Source organism: Cyanistes caeruleus, chromosome 3 (assembly GCF_971803275.1).
Source record: "Cyanistes caeruleus chromosome 3, bCyaCae1.hap1.1, whole genome shotgun sequence".
Taxonomy (NCBI): Eukaryota; Metazoa; Chordata; class Aves; order Passeriformes; family Paridae; genus Cyanistes; species Cyanistes caeruleus.
The window spans coordinates 69,543,001-69,560,470 of NC_141703.1; the positions used below are offsets into that span (position 1 = coordinate 69,543,001).

The window sequence follows — 17,470 nt, forward strand, 5'->3', positions numbered from 1 at the left end:
GCAAATCAACTTCATGTCAGCACTTTGGTGTCACCTGGAGATACTAAGATCCAGTTTAAAAAGACCGATTATGAGGTCCTGCTTTACTTATATTAAACAAAAAAATATTACAGAATAGAGCTACTTTCTAAAGAACCTTAAAGACGGATCAAACTAAATCCAGGTTCTCAAACTATTACAAAATTTAGTAATTGCCTGAGGTTTGCTGCCCTCCACAGGCTATTTTTATTATAGTTGCAAAGAGCGTGTTTCGCTGTGGACAGCATTGCCACAGTGCAATAATATTCTAAGAAAGATCTACTCTTGACATTTTATATTAACCACACAACATAAAATGAACAAGTACTTTACTCAGTTATAGTGTACTGCTGTGAAACATCACTATGAACAGGACATGGACACCAAATTCTGTGTTGGTAACAGGTCAGTGGAAAATAAACAAATTCAGTGTAAGGTTTTGCTATGGAAATATGCAATTATTCACCCATCTAAATCATAACTTCCTTCTGGATGAACAGTCTGTATGTGGGCTTGATACCAGAGAAGATGTTGTGTTTGACTGTGGAACAATGATTAGTAAAAGTAGACTGTAAGAGGAAAAGATTTAAATCACGTAATCAGATGGACAGATGGTGTAGGTAGGTAGGTAGGTAGGTAGGTAGATGATAGATAGATAGATAGATAGATAGATAGATAGATAGATAGATAGATACATGCTCTGGCTTTTATTATGAAAGTAAAATTGTTCTTTAGGAAGGATATATTTTAATTGCTTCAGGCAAGGCGAATACAATACTATTTATACAATGGTAAGGCACATGAGAAACAGAGGTTACCATTTTCTGAATGCAGTGGGCAGGGAGCAGTTCCTGATTTGGCCTCGGTGTTAAGAATTTGTCCCAACCATCAGTTTGTCTGATGGAAACCACCTAAAGGCAGAACAGGAATGTAAACCACCACCAAACCTAAACTCTTTTCCTTTAAGCGGAAAAAAAGAAATTCTGGGTGTGTTGTGAAAGTATCTTCCTGGACAGCGGCCCTGAGCCCTTCCTAGCACCTCATTCATTACCGAGAGTGTTCCTTTGTAGCGGGACCAGTGGCACAGAAAATACCCAAACTCTGGTTTATTTCCGCAAGCCGGTTTGCACACAAGAGCAGCTCGGACGTGAGAAGGATGAGGTAGCGCTTTTACACAGAAGCACCCTCCAGGCGGAATCCCCTCATTTTGCCTGTTCAGAGAGTTTCTGCAGGCCGTGTTGAGACAAATCCGTACAAGCAGCTCAGGACCGCGAGTCCGGGGTTCCCTCAGGGAGTCCGCAACTAGAACCGGCAACATTCTGTGGACAGGTTCCGCACTTGCGTGGGAGAGCTTCTAGCCAAGGCTCTACAAATGGAAATCGCTAAAATCGACGGCACCGGACAATTATTTTTTGAACGTTTGAGAAAAAAGTTCACTGGGAGATTCCCGCAGAAGGAAACGTAAACAAAAACGAAAGAAAGGGAGGAAAAGTCGCAGAAGAAGGAGAAGCGTCCCATTTAAATCCACAGGAAGACTGGGAAGGAGGGAGCAGTGGGAAAAGTAACTCTATAATCAATCTTACTCCTTACGTAAGTTATTACACAGTGCCAAACACGCGTGCGCATGAGGGGGCGGGGCTCGCGGTGGAGCCCTCCCTCGCGCACGGAACCTGCGCCGGCGGCGCCAGTAGCCGCCCGGACCGCAATCGGAGCTGGAGCCGCCACCCGGACCGCAATTGGAGCTGGAGCGCGCCCCGCTCGCACACCCAGGGTCCGTGTCCCGGCGGGGGTGGCTCCCGCTGCCGCCGGGAGGGACGGGGCGATGAGCGCGGCGCGGGGCTGAGCCGGGCGGTCCGCGCCGCCGCTGGCAGCAGGCAGGGACGGGCTCTGGGGTCTTGCCGGCTGCGCTCTCGGCAGGTTTCCCCCCACCGGGGCAGGCGGAGGCATGGGCGCCTCCCCAGTTTGCCGCAGCGGGTGACGCGGCCCGCCGCGGGCACGGGAGCCGTGGGCTCGGGCAGCGGCGGACAGCGTGGGTCCGGCCGCGGCGGTCGGTGTCGGGGCCGCGGCGGGCAGCCCGGGGGGAGAGCGGCGGGAGGGCACGGGCTGGCTGTCGCTGCTGCCATTGGCCGGCGGCCGCGGGCCGGCGGGGGCATTGGGCAGGAGCCCCGTCAGTCACGGCGCTCCCGTCTCCCCGGCAACAGGCGGGGGGCGGGGCAGGACCGGGCCCGAGGGCTCCTGGAATCCCCGGCGCCCTCGCGGCTGCACGGGCCGGGGTTACGGCCCGACCCCTGCCCTGCCGTGCCCTGCCCTGCCCTGGGGGTGCCTGGCTCGACGCTGGCGTCTGCGGGCCCTGCTGCCGGCCTGGGCCTAGGCCCGGGGCGGGGGTGGACGGCCGCTCCAGGCCTTCGGCTTGGGTCCCTCTGGGTGTCCCGGGGGCTGTGTTTTCATTACCTACTGACTCTCCCTTTTTCTCTCTGTCCCCCGGCTTCGTGCGCGGGGGGTTCTGGGTTTGGTTTGCGGGTTGTTTTTATTTTTTTTATTATTTTTTATTCCCGAAGTCGGTGAGATCATCCTGCCTGGAGGCTGCGGTGTGACAGAAATATTAAATAGCCCTCTGGCTCGGGGAGGCTTCCTCAGCTAAACTCCGTAGTCACCTTGCAATCAGGTGGTAGTCTTTCAGAAAATGAGTACCTAATTGAACCGGAGGTCATACTTCAGGAAAACAGGCTGAAACCTAAAAGCATAAGGTGTATATTAGAAAATAGTCATAAACCTTGAAGAATAGACCAGAGTAATTATGAATGAAAATCTAAAGGAGTAGGTCTTAGGTTGAAAATGCTAGAAAACATAAAGTGTTGGCATGCGACCCCTATCTCTTTGCAAAGGAAGAGTAATCTGAGTCATAACTGGATTTCGATTTCAGGGGTTTTTTTGTATCTTAGTAGCTAATATCCTTCAACTTTTCAATACTCTGAAATATTCTAGTGTAATGTATCTAATTTTTGATGCAGTTAATAGCCTTCGATTTTCATAACGCTAAAGCGTTTTAGGTGCCAAAGTACTTAGTTTTGATGGCATTTGATAAATAGGGATAGTAGTTGTCATCCATGGAGTTATGTTAAACAGATGGGACAGCCGAGCACTTCACACTTCTTACTGTTTCTAAGTGAGTCATTTAAGGAGTGTGACTAATCCTACCATACAGTTGTCAACAAAAGAATGTGGTTTTTTTTTTCCTTAACTACCCACAAAATCAAAGAGATTTCCAGATTTTCTGTGGAAAACTGAAAACTAAAGAACCTCTCCTTTGAACAACACTTTAAATTTAGATTGAGGGGGACTACATGTGATGGACTTCTTAAGAATATATATTGCATTTTCTTCTGTGCGGCAATGCCGTGATTGTATTGGGAATACAATGATAAAATATAATCATATAATGGGAAGTCGGTTGACTTAGAATGGTCATTGTCAGGCAAGCAGCCGCATGTTGTTCTAAGGCATTTGTCTAAATAACAACCTCACGTGAAATTGAATTCATTTTATCAATCCTCTTCCCCCCATCCCTGCTACACCTGTGTCAAGTTTTAAGTCACCTGGGACAGAGGCACTTCAGTATTCAGTGCAGTTTGGATTGGAGATTTTCATGGTAATAGTCACGATGGGTGTTGCCAAGGTAATGATAGTGTTGGCTGGTGGGGTTGGGTGGGAACTGCTTTTGTTGTGAGGAAACCGGGGTAGTAAGAGGAAGAGCTGGATGGGAAATTTTTGATTAGAAGTGTGGTATGAAAAGTGACCTGGTTTGAACATAGCCCCTGTGGGAAATCAGAGTCAGAAGTTATCTATAGTTTGTGAGGGTGAGCCAAGAGGACAACACTGATAGAAAAGAAAAAATGTTATGGGAATGGAAAGTGTCTTGAAAGGAAGATACTCATTTAATTTCTTTTAAGCTGAATGAGTTAGAGCTAGGAGAGAGTATTTTGAATGCATCAAAATGTAGTGTTGGACCCAGGAGGAAGATGGTTGATTTGGAAGAAGTGTATTTAGAAGTGCAGTTACCTGGGGCAGGGGCTGGTGGGGGGAAGTAACACGAGGTGTGGAAATATTGAAACCAAGGATACATCAGAATGGATCCCACAAAGAACATAAGAAAGGTATATCAAATGTATACCAGCTTCTGCTGTTGACATACATTTTCTGATTATTTTTGTATCTGTTTGCACTATTGATTAAAATTTGCCCTTTTTTTGATGTATTTCTAATAGTTAATTGGTTTGGTCTGTTTGTTGTCTCATCACCTGTCCTGTGAAGACTAATTATTGATCAGGAGTGCGCTTAGAATGTTGTTTTCTGTTTTCCGCATAATCTAAACTGGAAGTGGATTTTATGTGTGTGTAAATTGACAAAAAGCAAACAAATAAAAGGGAAAGGCATTTATGCAAGCAGCATGGTGCAGTGTGGTTGGGGCTTTTTAGCCTGATGATCTCTTTCGAGGAGTGATCTCTTTTGTCAGGTGTCTGCATCAGCAGGTGTTACAGGTGCCTGTTAAACAGGAAGCTCAATTGAAAGGACACTTTATTGTCTTTCAAATAGAGAGTGGAAGAACAGGTTTCCTTTAGAAAATAGGAACGTTGAGGAGTGGTCTGAGTGCTGATTGGCTCGGATTGAGCCCTAACCAGAGGGAGATGGTAATGACACAGGAATCAACAGAGATTATGCCTCTTTGACTCTGGAAGGTTATTCTTGCCTTCTAACAGTGTGGTCCCATTGGTTCAATATTTTGTAAGTGATGAAGAACTGTGGGAAAAGTACAGCCCATCCCTTTTACACCCATATTCTGTAGATGGATATCTCTTTGCTAGTTAATCCTTGGATTAGAAACTGCAAGGAAAATATACAAATAATGTAAGAATGTCAGAAGAGTCATTCCACCAAAAATAAATCTGTAGGCTGTATACTATGTGGGGGATATTACTAATGAAAATACTAATGTAGTCTTATGTTGGGGTTGTCACAAGTTTACACTGAATAATTGCAGTCCAATAATCAGAAAACCATGTTTTTAGCTATACTTCCACTTTTAAGATACTCCCCACTGCTGTTGTATTTTACATGAGAGAAAGGATATAAGTTTTATGTTAATACCTTTAACTTTCTAGAATATCATTATTTAGCTAAAAAAAAATAAAAATTTGTCATTGCATTTTTATTTTAAAGTTGCCATACCAACCAGTATGCCCTTTCAGTGAGGAAGGGGGCTTGAAACTATTTTTCAGCAAGCTAGAAGTATTTATATATTTGAATAGTAAGCTGCACTGTTGTCTTGGCAAATAACATGGAGCTTGGTTCTCCTTACTCATTTTTAGCTATTAATTAACTAATTTATTTGAAAATGCTGGGAGCGTTTTACTGCAAACTAGGTAAATTCTTCCTGTAATTTCTGAGCAGTCTAATCTCTGGTTTTGTCCAGGACAGTTTGGCATTATCGTTATGGATCGCTTCCGACACCGTGCAGGAAATGGCAATGAGCAGGCGCCTTCCCGAGAGCGCAGCCACGGCGAAGGTGAGAGACAGCGGCAGCTGGAGCGCCTCAGCAGGGAGGAGGCCTATTACCAGTTCATTAACGAGCTCAACGAGGAGGACTACAGGTTAATGAGGGACCGAAACCTGCTTGGCACTCCTGGTAAGATGTGCATACCTTCAGTAGAAGTGTAATGAAGTAACACTCCTGCTGTTAGGCACCACCTGTGGTACTGTGACTCAAGCAGCCTGACTTCTGTGGCTTTGTAGAAAGGGAAAAAACCTCCATATGGAACAAAAGTATACTTTACCTGTATACAAAGATGCTGCACTTGGGTGTCCAAACCAAGATAAATAACATTTGGTACATTCAAGTATATCTGTCGATATGTGGCAATTTTGGGGGTGTCTGAATTGTTACTGGAAGCTGAGAACACTCTTGACACATTCAGCTTCTTTTGCTTCCACTCCACTACCTACTTTCACTGATATCTGCACTATAATCTCACATTAGTGTTGCTTTCTTTCTGTTTTCATCAGTTTTTTCTGTGTTCTGAAGATTTTCATTCAAGATAGAAAATATTACTTCTGCATGGCTGTATAGAGGCAGTACTAGTGTCCTATCTAACAGTGTTATCAAAATGTAAATTCAGGAGAAATAACAGCAGAAGAGTTGCAGCAGCGTTTGGAGGGGGCTAAGGAGCGTCTGACATCACAGTCTGATCTGGATAACAGAGAAGGTGAAGGTAGAACTGTTGGAGGTAAACATTCTTCATTCATACATGTAGACACGTAGTATGTGGTGCATAGATAACAGTTCTATAAAGATTTTTAAGAGAGATTGATTTCTCTTGCTTTTTTTATTTTCAATGTGCCTCTGGGGATTGTTTAAAACTAAGCAAGATTTCCTAAGCATCCAAAACCAGACTTGAAATAGTTGATGAAAACTTGTTTATATTAATCACAAAGTACATGCTCCTTTTTCCCTCATTTTCCATTTTTTGTAAATGTAATAGCACAAAAATTATGATTTTTTTTCAGTTCTTAGATGTTTTTATCGTGTATTATAGCTGTTGGAAAAGAATTGGAAAACAGTTAATCTCTCCATTTTTGGTTTGCCACTTTTGTTGTTTAATTTCCATTTGTTTTAGTCAAGTGAGGCTTGTGTTTTACGCACTGTCTTCAATTCCCCAGAAACATTGGCTTACTTATTTGGCCAATTCTAGTCAAATTTGGGAGAGGAATTGGCAGCTCAGAAGTAAAGATACCAAAGTTCTTGGAGTCTTCCTGGACATAGAGAGGTGATGGAGAAGGGAGAACTTAATCTGATCCCTTCAAGGGAAAAACTTCACTGTGATCATGACAATTGGCCTGCTTTAGACACATAGCTAGCCCTAACCACAACGCTTGTATCTGTACCTCTGTGTGTAGTTGGAGATGATTTGAAAATGGAGCTGTGGTCATTGTAATTAGGAAAAGAATATATTTGCACAAAAGGAGAAAATCTGTTCAAACCACACATCCCACCCAGACACATTGCTGTGTTAGCTGCTCTAGGTGACCCTGCCTTGGCAGGGGAGTTGAACTAAATTATCTCCAGAGGTCCCTTCCAACCTTAATGATTCTGTGATCATTTATTGTATCACTTATAGGAAACAAATTTTTTAGAAGTTTTCCAAAAGAAGACAAGACTTGTTATTCTTTTTCTTGCTGTATCAAAATGAGTTGTTCCCAAACTGATAACTTCAGCAAGGGGCAGGTATTGGACAAATACAACTATTTTTGGACCACTTGAATCGGAACACTGGCTCAGAAGATGCCATCTGGGCATATTAATTTCTCTCTGAGTCTCCTTGTGAGACAAAAATTCTAGGTTGAACTGGTAAGTTTTGCTGACATTTTTACATAGAGCATATTTTTATACATTAGCATAGCAAGTTATGTTATTGTATTGTGTCTGAAGTCAGAGCCCAGCAAGTGAAGGGGTTTTGGAGTGCATTGTAGTATGCAGAGCGTGCAGTCATATGAAGGTTTGCAATTCTTTGTTTCTCTCAGATTCTGAAGTTCTCAGCGAAAACTCCAACGGCGACTCTTTGCTTGAATGGCTTAACGCATTTCGTCGCACAGGAAATGCCACTCGCAGTGGACAGAGTGGGAACCAAACCTGGAGAGCTGTGAGTCGAACGAATCCAAACAGTGGGGAGTTTCGCTTTAGTCTTGAGATCAATATAAATCATGATAATAACAGTTCTGAAACTTCTGGCGAGGAGAATGTTGATATAGATGCTACCAGGCTCTACGTAGAAAGAAGACGTCAGCTAGTTGCCAGTTCAGTAGCCCCACGGACGAGGAGCATGGCTGCAAGAGAGGCAAACAACGAAGCTGCAAGGACCAGGCTTTTAAGGCGTGCCATGGCATTAAGGTCAGAAATAGTCTCTCACGCAGTTTCAGAGAGGCTCAGGAGTAGAACGAGGGAGCTGACAGGCCAGACAAATAATACTACACGAAATAATTCTGTGGCTGCTGGTGAGCCAAGAGAAATGCCAGAAAGAGGTAATTCTGCAGGAGTCAGAAGGGGTAGAGCTAGAACTAATGTCCAGATGAATACAAACCAAAGACTAGAAATTTTGCGGCTGAGGTCTACCTTAAGTAGTCGAAGCCGCTCCCCGCTGCAAAGGCAAGGTGATGCTGCTCCTTCTGAGGAACGTGGTCAGAGGCAGGATAGAAATGCACAGCAAGTCAACAGGAGTAGGAGACAAACAGCTCAGGCTTCTCCACAGCCTGCTGAAGAGCAAGCAAGAGAAAACACTCAGACTCCCCAGCTTTCCAGTGTAGCGCCATCCTTAGGAATAACTTCGGAAGAGGAAGAATCTAGTAGGCCAGTAGCTGCTGTCAGAAGGCACCCAACAATTACACTAGATCTTCAGGTGAGAAGAATTCGTCCTGGAGAAAACAGAGACCGGGACAGCATTGCCAGTAGAACTCGTTCTAGAGCAGGAATGTCAGAAAACACAGTTACCTTTGAAAGTGATAGTGGGGGATTTCGGCGCACGATATCCCGATCAGAACGCGCCGGTATTCGGACCTACATTAGCACTATACGGATACCTCTTCGTCGGATTTCAGAAACTGGGCTTGGGGAGCCTTCATCAGTGGCTCTTCGATCAATCCTTAGACAGATAATGACAGGCTTTGGAGAACTGAGTTCTTTAATGGAAACTGAATCTAATTCAGAAGTGCAAAGAGGCGGTCATCACTCAGCAGATGCACAGAATAACTCAAGTTCAGCAAACAGCAGTGATCCAAGTGGGGTTTTGTCTAGAAATGGAAATGCAGTAGACAGCAGCAGGGAAAGAAATGGGCAGAGGGGTGGTAGTCAACGTTCTGGGCGCAATCGTGAGAGCCAAGATAGCAGGCAGTCTCAAGATGCAAACAACCTGGTGGAGAACGGAACACTGCCCATCCTTCGACTTGCCCACTTCTTCCTGCTGAATGAAGATGATGATGATGATGATCGTTTGAGGGGTTTAACCAAAGAGCAGATTGACAATCTTTCTACACGGAACTATGGGGATGTTCACACTGAAAATGAATGGAGTAAAACATGCAGTGTTTGCATTAATGAATATGCAACAGGGAATAAACTAAGGCAGTTACCTTGTACACATGAGTTTCATATTCATTGTATTGACCGCTGGCTTTCTGAAAACTCCACTTGCCCAATTTGTCGGCAGCCAGTTCTGGGGTCTAATGCCACAGATAATGGCTAGACCTGTTTGTACCTGCTCAGCACTCAAGGATTTTTGCCTGCTCTGTTATAAGCCAGATGAAATTCATTGACTTAGATATGGGTCCATTTGTGGGGGGCGTTTTGTTAAATTTCTTTAAAAATTATAGAAACTTCTCTAAATCTAACAATGTAAATACTATTTTTTCCAAGTGCAGGTCTAGGAGCACACATAGAACCAAATGATATTGGTAAAGTTTATATTTTTTTAGGTAATTTTGTTATGCTAAGCACTTTTGTAAATACAGAAATGCAATAGTTAATCAGTCCTGCTTAATGTATGTTTTTTAACATTGTAATGGACTCGCTTTATTTAGATTACAAATTGTTTCACACAGACCCACCACTGTGTTGAAAAATTAGTGGCTGAATAGCCATTTGTTAGCTTTTTGTTCTAAGAACAATTTCTTTTACAGAGAGTCTCTTGCTGGACATGTTTGCTAAAGATATTTAAGTTACTTGAAGTGCTCATTTTAATAGCCTTTTTTTTTTAAAACATTAAAATATCCTTTCCAAAAACTTGCCAATTTGGTTCTACTTTAAAGATTCTATGGCAATTTTTGCATGTGGGTTTACACAGTTCTTAACCTTGACGAGTTCTTATTCAGAAGTGGATGAGTTAGTGGCATTATGAAATGTACATAATTAAATGCTGTCTTTGACAATCTTTGTCTTTTCAGTGCAGACGGCAATCAAATCTGGTAATTCCAAGAGGGTGTGTCTTACTCGCTCAAAGAATAAATGAGCACTAAGGAAGCATTTTTACTCTTCCAAATTTATCAATCACTATTCCTGGGGTTTTAACTGCCTTAGTTTAAAGAGGGGAAACATTTCCTTGGCCATTATATTGTCTATAATATGCATGTTTTGGGCATCCTACGCAGAAGAACAAAACAAAGACTTGAAATGCTTTTGTACAGAAATTTAAGGTACACATGTAGTGTTAGTCCTCTTGAAACACGCCTGAGGACCAAGTGGTAAAAGACACTAAACAGGACAAAATAAGCTTCCCTGAAAACCCCCAGTATCTGTATAACTAGATAATAAACTTTTATACCAATGATTTAAACTGAAATAAAGTTGCAAGTTAAATAATTGAGGCTTTGTGTGAATTACTGTTGAGCCATATCCTGTAGATGAATAAGAAAACTTGCTATTCTTCATGTTCAGTCCCAGTTTTCACTTTATTTTTCCCCACTTTCCCAGCTCTGTCCCTGGCCTGTTAGTTGTTACAGTACATGAAAACCCAGTAGAGTGCTCCAGGGTTTTCTGGGAGAAGCTGGATGTTACGTTTGTCTTCCAAGCAACCTGCATCTCAATCCCTAGAGAAATGCAGAATTGTGCAGTAATCTGCTGTCTGAATATTCTGAGCAGCGGAAAGAGTAGTTGCAATGAACAAGTCCTACTGACTTTCTTAAATTTTTTTTTTTATTTTTTTTTTTTTTTTACTTCTGTTAGCTCCTGAGGCTGACAGTATATAAATATATACATCTGCTGCTGCTTCCTTGTTTCTTTATGACTTCCTTTTATATTTGGTATCTGCCTGATTGAAAAGTCACATACATAGAAACCTGGCTTTGGCTCACTATTGCCTTGCTGCTCAGGTCCTTCAAGGTCAAATTTAACTCTAATCCTTACAATTGCTATACTAATGCAGTAGAGATGAAGGGACATTTCTTGTGCCTTCTTTCATTCAAGTAGGAATTTTGCTGTGTGTGAGAGCACAGTTGATTACATGGCTCAAGATGAGATCATCTGTGACAGGGTATGTTTACCTGAGCTGCTAAGGGGAATATCCCAAAGTACAGTGAGAGTTTTCTGTAGAAATTGTAGGCTGCGGGAAAAGAAACATTAAGCCTCCACTACTCTATTCCTGCCCTGTCATGTGAGAGTTGTCAACTATTTGTCCTCCATTGGGAAAGCATGTAATTTGTTACTCAGCTTTTCCAAGATACTGTGTTAATGGGATCAATTAAATCATAGTGATTCAGTTTTGTATTGGCTTCTGTTACCTCCTTCTGCGATAAAACTGCAGTTCTCTGCCACCCCCGCCCTCCAAACAATTTACCTCATCCCTTGGTGACATTAAAAAATGTAATTTATTTATATGGAAATAAATGTGGGCAGAATTTTTACAAATAAGTTTATTTAAAATGAAATATTAAATGGAGTTCAACTACTAGCACTAATCCAGAGTCTGCAGAAAGCCTTAATGTGGAAAATGACTTAGAGAGCTGCCTTAAGCATGACGCCTGGAGGAGTACAGAGAAATCTCAGGTTGAATTAATCAGTTTTTCTACTTACATGTGTGATGCTATTGGTGACTTTCTAGCTGATATTGTAGCCCTGTATGTCTCTCTAATAGTATCTTCTTTAATAATGTATCACATAGAAGTGGATTCCTGTGTTGCCACGTTACACACAACAATTAGCAACATGTGCAAATTTGGGAATATAAAAGGAAACGGTAAATGATGGCAGGTTGTGTCCTGCCACTTCATGCTTTTGCCTTGATGGGAAATAACTTTTCCACTTTTAAAATCAGATGCCACTTCCCCATGCACATGCTCCTGCTGAAGTAACCCGCTGCAGTTATCTGGTAACTACCAAGTGACTAATCAGAGCCAAACCAACCTGACCAGCAGGCCAACTAGGAATGATGTGGGACAGGGCAGCACATCCCGCAACTGTGTGAGAATATGGTGGGCCATGTTGGTAATCAGTGTGCAAGGTGACGTGGGCAGGAGAAATTTCTTAACGGAAGAGAGATGCAGTGGACTCACCCCAGGTCTGTTCACACAAATAAAACAGGCCCTACAGGCCAGTATGGTGGGGCAGATACTTTTCTTTAAGAAAGCAGCATCTCCACTGCCAATCTGAAAAAGACGTGGGGAAGAAGCAGGAGGAATCGTGTCTGTTTGCAGTTCAAAGGCTGTGATCTCATCAGGATCACAGAGACCCAGTGGGATAACTCGCACAGCTGGAGGGCTGCAACGGATGGATACAGGCTCTTTAGGAAGGACAACGATGGGGAGGAGCTGCCCTTTTCCATGAGAACAGCAGGAGTGCATGAGCTCTGTCTCAGGATGGATGAGGAGCCAGCTGAGAGCCAGGTCACAAAGTAGCAGGTAGACCAGCATGGTCACTGTTGTAGCTGTCTGCCACAGACCACCTGTTCAGAAAAAGAGGCAGTTGTGATCTTCTTCAGACAAACAGTCCAGAAGATCTCTGGATTATTGTTTCACAAAAAATAGTACATATTCTTGCCAGTTTCCTTTCTTTTAATATCCACCCCAGAAAAGAGACACTGACATTAATTTGACTGTAGGTTGTAGGATTTACCAGTTCCTGAGGAGGCTTTGAGACCCGACTGTCCTTTTGAATGCACTGACCATACATCAGTGTAGTCTGCAGGATTTCAAGGGAGAGAGGGGTCAAATGTCAGCTCAGGATTATTGTTATCTAGTCATATACCATGGTTATAACTGGAGCTGTGCATACCCAGCTGTGGTCAGAGCAGCATTCAGAACAAAAGACACGGCCATGCTGCCAGTACAGTACTCAGAGATGAATGTTTAAAATTAAAAATATAATTAGCTCTCCTGAGATCCTGTGCAGTTAATCTGGTTTCAGCCTGCTCGCAGAAAGCATCAACAACAGGCAAGCACTGCCCAGCACACTGCAGACTTTCCTCAGCCTGCTCATGTTTACAGTGAGAATGGGGTTAGCCCACCTTTTGGACACACAAGGTGCCTCACAGCAAAATTTTTTCCATTTCTTTTTTTTTCCCCTGGGCTTACCCTAAACTTCGACTAGGCTGGAAGAGACCTGGAGCAGGTTCACCAGATACTCAGTGCACATTGCTCCTTGGCATTCACACTTATTCCAGAAGGTGTTTATCCCAGCACTAAATTTATCTTTAGTGTAATGTAAATTGCCTGAAGTGCAAAAATGAAACATATACACACTAAAACAAAACAAATACATCTTTGATTTTCTTTTACAGGTTGAACAGCTAAAATGGGATATGTGGGATCACTTTGTCCCATTATTATAAAGCAGTCCTTTTGAAGACCATACTTCAGGCATTTATAACCCACAATTTGGGTTCTTGTCCCGATTAAAGTAGGACAGATAAATGATATTGCTTGTACTTCCAAGAAAAGCACTTGAATTGTATGTTGAACCTTTCCATCTCATCAGTAATAAGACTTCAACTTGGCCAGTTCCATTGTGATGTATTTCCTTGCACAGCACTGTTTCTACAGTGCTGAGCATCTGATGTACTTTACAGAGCTTGTGAGCTATTTTTGCAGTTCACACACATTTGAGCTCCATTAATAATGGCTCACTCTTTACCTTCAGGCTTGCATGCCCAGGAAAGCATATCATGTTGCTATTTTAATACAGAGGTCTTGCCCTTTTCTGACTGAGTAATGCATGAATAGAGCAGTTTGGCTGCTGGTACAATTTCTTTTGCTGTGTTCTTAAACACATTCTGCGTACAGTTTATTCTGTTTGTTCAGTGTTATCAGAACATATATAAACACTGAAAGAGTAGGAATTGCTAGTATGTGTATGAGCATACACTGCAGTTAACCTGCATAATGTGTAGCAGTTAACTTGAATATATATAGTGAGAATAAAGAATCATATTATTTCAGCAAAAGATCTCTAAAATTTAGCCCCCTCCCCCCTTCATTTTAAGGTATCTCCAAGTCTAACACTAATTTTTTTTCTTGTTACATGAATCTCAAACTATGATTCTCAATTCCCAGCTGATTGCAGTCACTCATGCATCCACTGTGCTCTGATGTGAATCAAGGCATAGCTCCTTTCTCTATGATCTAGGCTGTGAGATGTGAGTGATACAATTTGAGGCATCCAAAACCTCAGCAAGTACCGTGACGAGATTCCTTCTCACTATGATGGTGCTAGAACTGGGGAAGGCAGAGCAACTTGAATAAACCCGGACTATTTTAGACAGGAGCACGCTGAGAGCAAGAGCCCGTGCAGTGCCCCAGGGCACAGGGCCCCCAGCAGCATTCCCATGTGCTGCCTGGACCAGCTGAATTCGAATGAATCCTTCGGCTTCCAAGAGGAAATGTCTCACAGCAGGAGAGGGCGCCAGACAACAAGGAGCAAGTGGTGGCTTGGCGGTGAGTCTGGGAGCACAGATCTGCCTCTGAAGGGGATGGGGACAGGCAATAGGGCACCGTGTGACAACCCTCCCTCAAGGGGAAGTGAGCACTTCAGCTTCGAAAATGCTCATCGGTCAAAAGGAGCGACAAAAGTCTGAGGGTCCACAAACAATCAGAGAGTTTTACTACCAAATTACACACTCGATGTGGAAATTGGTATGTTAGCCCCAGACCTGCCATACAGGCACATGGCACTGGGGTTTGGGTAAAGGGGTAGGGTGAATGGAAAAGAAAAATTAGGCATATGGCAGTGGGTTTTGGATAAAGAGATAGGGTGGGAGGGAAAAGGGAAATTAAAGAGGTTAATTAAAAAGCTAAAGATTAATTTTTAAAAGGAAAAGAGAAAAAGAAAGGGAAAGAAAGAGGAAAAGAGAGATAAAAGGCATCATCAGCGCTTGTTCCAGAGTTGATCCAGCTGATAAGAGGCCTGTCCTTTTTTCAGCATCAATCCAGGTGATAAGGAGTGATCCAGTTGAGCCAGTCCATCTGATGAGATGTCCGAGCTCTGGGGGCAGCACCTGGACTTGGGATTATTGACAAGTTTCTCCACCCCAAAGACACTTTTCTCACTTTCCATGTTAATTAATTATCATGCAATCTGTTCTTTTAGGCCTTTCTGGAAATGGCTCAGAGGGCTTCAGGAATCTTTGATGGTTGATTTGAAATAATGCCGAGGAAAGCCAGCTGCCAATCCCATGTTACAGACCATGTCTACTTCCTGCCAATCAGTCCTGCACTCTGCTGTACTGTGCTGTGGTTCTTTCTCATGGAAAAGTGCTGCCCTGTCTCCACCTGGCCCCCCCTTCTCCAGCCAAAATGTGTTTTTTCTCACAGCATGCTAGTACCAGTTGTCCTTGATTATTACCAACAATTCTTGTCTGTTATTACAAACAGTCCTTGGCTGGCTCCACAGCTGTCCGGTCATCGGTATTTGAGACGTACACATCATCCCTTATCTTTTGGGAACTGAGAGCTCAAAAGGATCCCCCTTTGGACCACTGTCCACGGGTTATAAGACAATGGGGTTTAGTCATAATTATTTTTCATACAGGCTGCAATTCAAGTCAGTAACTTTCAAAGAAAATTTATCAACAGAAATAGGATTCCACTTGGGTTGTTATTCAGGCAAGAAAAAATAAGTTTCCAAGGCTGCTTGTTAAAAAACAAATGATAATTAGACAACACTGCTGAGAACAGACAGTATTTCTGATAAGCTGGAGAGGGGCTTAGTCCAGGTGCAGCTTGTCAAGGCCGAGACCTCATGAGCATTTCTCATATGATAGAGCAGCCTGAGCAGGGAGGGGGGTACGACTAAAGTCAGCTTCTCTGGGACTCTGCACACCGTGAACCTGGGAGGCGAGGGGAGACGCTCAGCCGAGCCCCAGCTTCCCCGAAGAGGGAGGAAAAAGCCCAGGACCAAGGAAAACCCCGTTTCCCTTTGCGCTCCGCTGCGCCGGTGCTGCCCTGGAAGGGAGGGCAGAGCAGAAGCTCCTTGGACGTGCACCCGTGGTCATTGTTTCTCCGGGTGTGGAGATACTAACGCGACCTTAAACTAGTGCTAGCTTCGAAACAAAACGAATTATCTCTGTTTGAAATAACGCCGAGGAAAGCCAAAAGCAGTGGCTGCTGCTCGACTGGCGGCACCGCCGGGACGGAGGAGGCGGCGCCTGCGGGCGCGGCCGGGTCCCGGGAGCTCTCCGAGGTGCTGGAGCGGCTCCCGCTCGGGGATCCTGCGTGGGGAACGCGGCTCTCCCCAGGGCAGAGGCACCGCCAGCCTGCGCTCAAGACATCCCGTCGGAGCACTGTTTCTCCAGATGGCCCGAGGGAAGCCACCGCCGCTCCCTCTGCCTCCTCCGCCCTGGGGAAATAGGGATGATGACACTGCCTCTCTGTAGGCTCCCTGGAGATGCGTGTCCAAGAAGCAGATTTCCAGCCTGCAGGAACGGCTCCCAGCAGAGGAAGAAACGTCAGGTAGCAGGGCACGAGCTGGACCTGTTTCCTGAACAGCAGCAGGGCAGAGACCAGGTCCCTTTTATCCTAGTCTGCAAAAACACTGCAAACAAGCAGAGCTGTGAGTGCTGGTCTCCAGGGTATGCAATATCAGAATCACAGAATCACAGAATGCTTTGTGTTGGAAGGACCCAAGTCCCTGCCGTGGGCAGGGATGCCTTCCACTTGACCAGGTTGCTCCTGGCCCTGAACACCTCCAGGAATGATGGGGCATCCACAACTTCTCTGGGAAACCTGTTTAAGTGCCATTGCCCCTGTCTCCACATGCTCCTGTAAAAAGTCTCTCTCCATCTCTGTTATAATAAATGGTATTTCAGTGAGTTTAATTATTATTATTACTATTATTATTACTTCTATTTATTTATTTATTTATTTATTTATTTATTATTTTTACTTACTATATGTTGTACACAACACTGGTTTTTTTTTTCCAGTATCGAAGTATTTAAACCAAAGTCCAAATCACAGATAAACTCTATACTGAATTCCACTATTTCTAATCATACGGTGCCTTGGCCATAGCAGATGGTTCAAAATATATTTCAGAATATTTACACACAAGCTCCAGAATATGCTTTACCTTAACATTCTCTCAAGTGTGTCCATTCTCTCAGGTTTCTTTTCAGACTTTCTGAGAACATCTCCTTGGGACTAACATTTATTTTTCTGCATTTGTTTACAGCTGTACAAAGTGACTGCCACCAAATCAGTGCGGCAGTATTTTACACCTGCCTTGGATTCCCTTTGCACCAATATAATTGATTATAAAGCCAGAGAATATTGGACTCACATTAGCCAGGAACCTAGCTGTGGGACAGGGAAGTGAATCAAAATAATGAAAATGCACCTCATGCATTTTGAGAACTATTTACATCCTGGAAATCAATCTCATCTTAAACATTTCCTATGAAGACAGGCTGAGAGGGCTGTTCAG

At 43.6% G+C, this 17,470-nt stretch overlaps 1 protein-coding gene and 1 long non-coding RNA gene across 22 annotated transcripts in view; one reads left to right on the plus strand and one right to left on the minus strand.

The window, feature by feature from the left end:
- Nucleotides 1-1,041: 1,041 nt before the first annotated feature.
- RNF6 (ring finger protein 6) lies at nt 1,042-10,420 on the plus strand. Of its 21 annotated transcripts, none has more exons than XM_086881764.1 (5): nt 1,626-1,789; nt 2,577-2,683; nt 5,494-5,701; nt 6,192-6,299; nt 7,594-10,420. In XM_086881764.1, exons 3-5 carry the CDS (start codon nt 5,509-5,511, stop codon nt 9,306-9,308), a joined length of 2,016 nt encoding a protein of 671 aa, XP_086737890.1. In that variant the 5' UTR covers nt 1,626-1,789; nt 2,577-2,683; nt 5,494-5,508; the 3' UTR covers nt 9,309-10,420. The 21 variants fall into 21 exon arrangements, with proteins under 21 accessions (XP_086737876.1, XP_086737875.1, XP_086737890.1 ...); XM_086881751.1 differs by having other exon boundaries at nt 1,653-1,789; nt 2,577-2,765; nt 5,489-5,701; XM_086881759.1 differs by having other exon boundaries at nt 1,653-1,789; nt 5,489-5,701.
- Nucleotides 10,421-11,454: 1,034 nt separating this feature from the next.
- Nucleotides 11,455-17,470, minus strand: part of LOC147654221 (uncharacterized) — a 36,576-nt gene continuing 30,560 nt past the window's right edge. Inside the window, exon 3 of the long non-coding RNA XR_015284726.1 lies at nt 11,455-16,579. This is a non-coding gene — a long non-coding RNA (uncharacterized LOC147654221). The remainder of the gene's footprint in view (nt 16,580-17,470) is intronic.

Excerpts from the sequence above, each read along its gene's own strand:
- RNF6 (XM_086881749.1), top strand. The coding sequence starts at position 1,643 with ATGAGGGGGCGGGGCTCGCGGTGGAGCCCTCCCTCGCGCACGGAACCT. Across the intron at positions 1,790-5,493 it reads GCCCCGCTCGCACACCCAGG|TTTGGCATTATCGTTATGGA; the intron begins GTCCGTGTCCCG and ends TGTCCAGGACAG. Across the intron at positions 6,300-7,593 it reads TGAAGGTAGAACTGTTGGAG|ATTCTGAAGTTCTCAGCGAA; the intron begins GTAAACATTCTT and ends TGTTTCTCTCAG.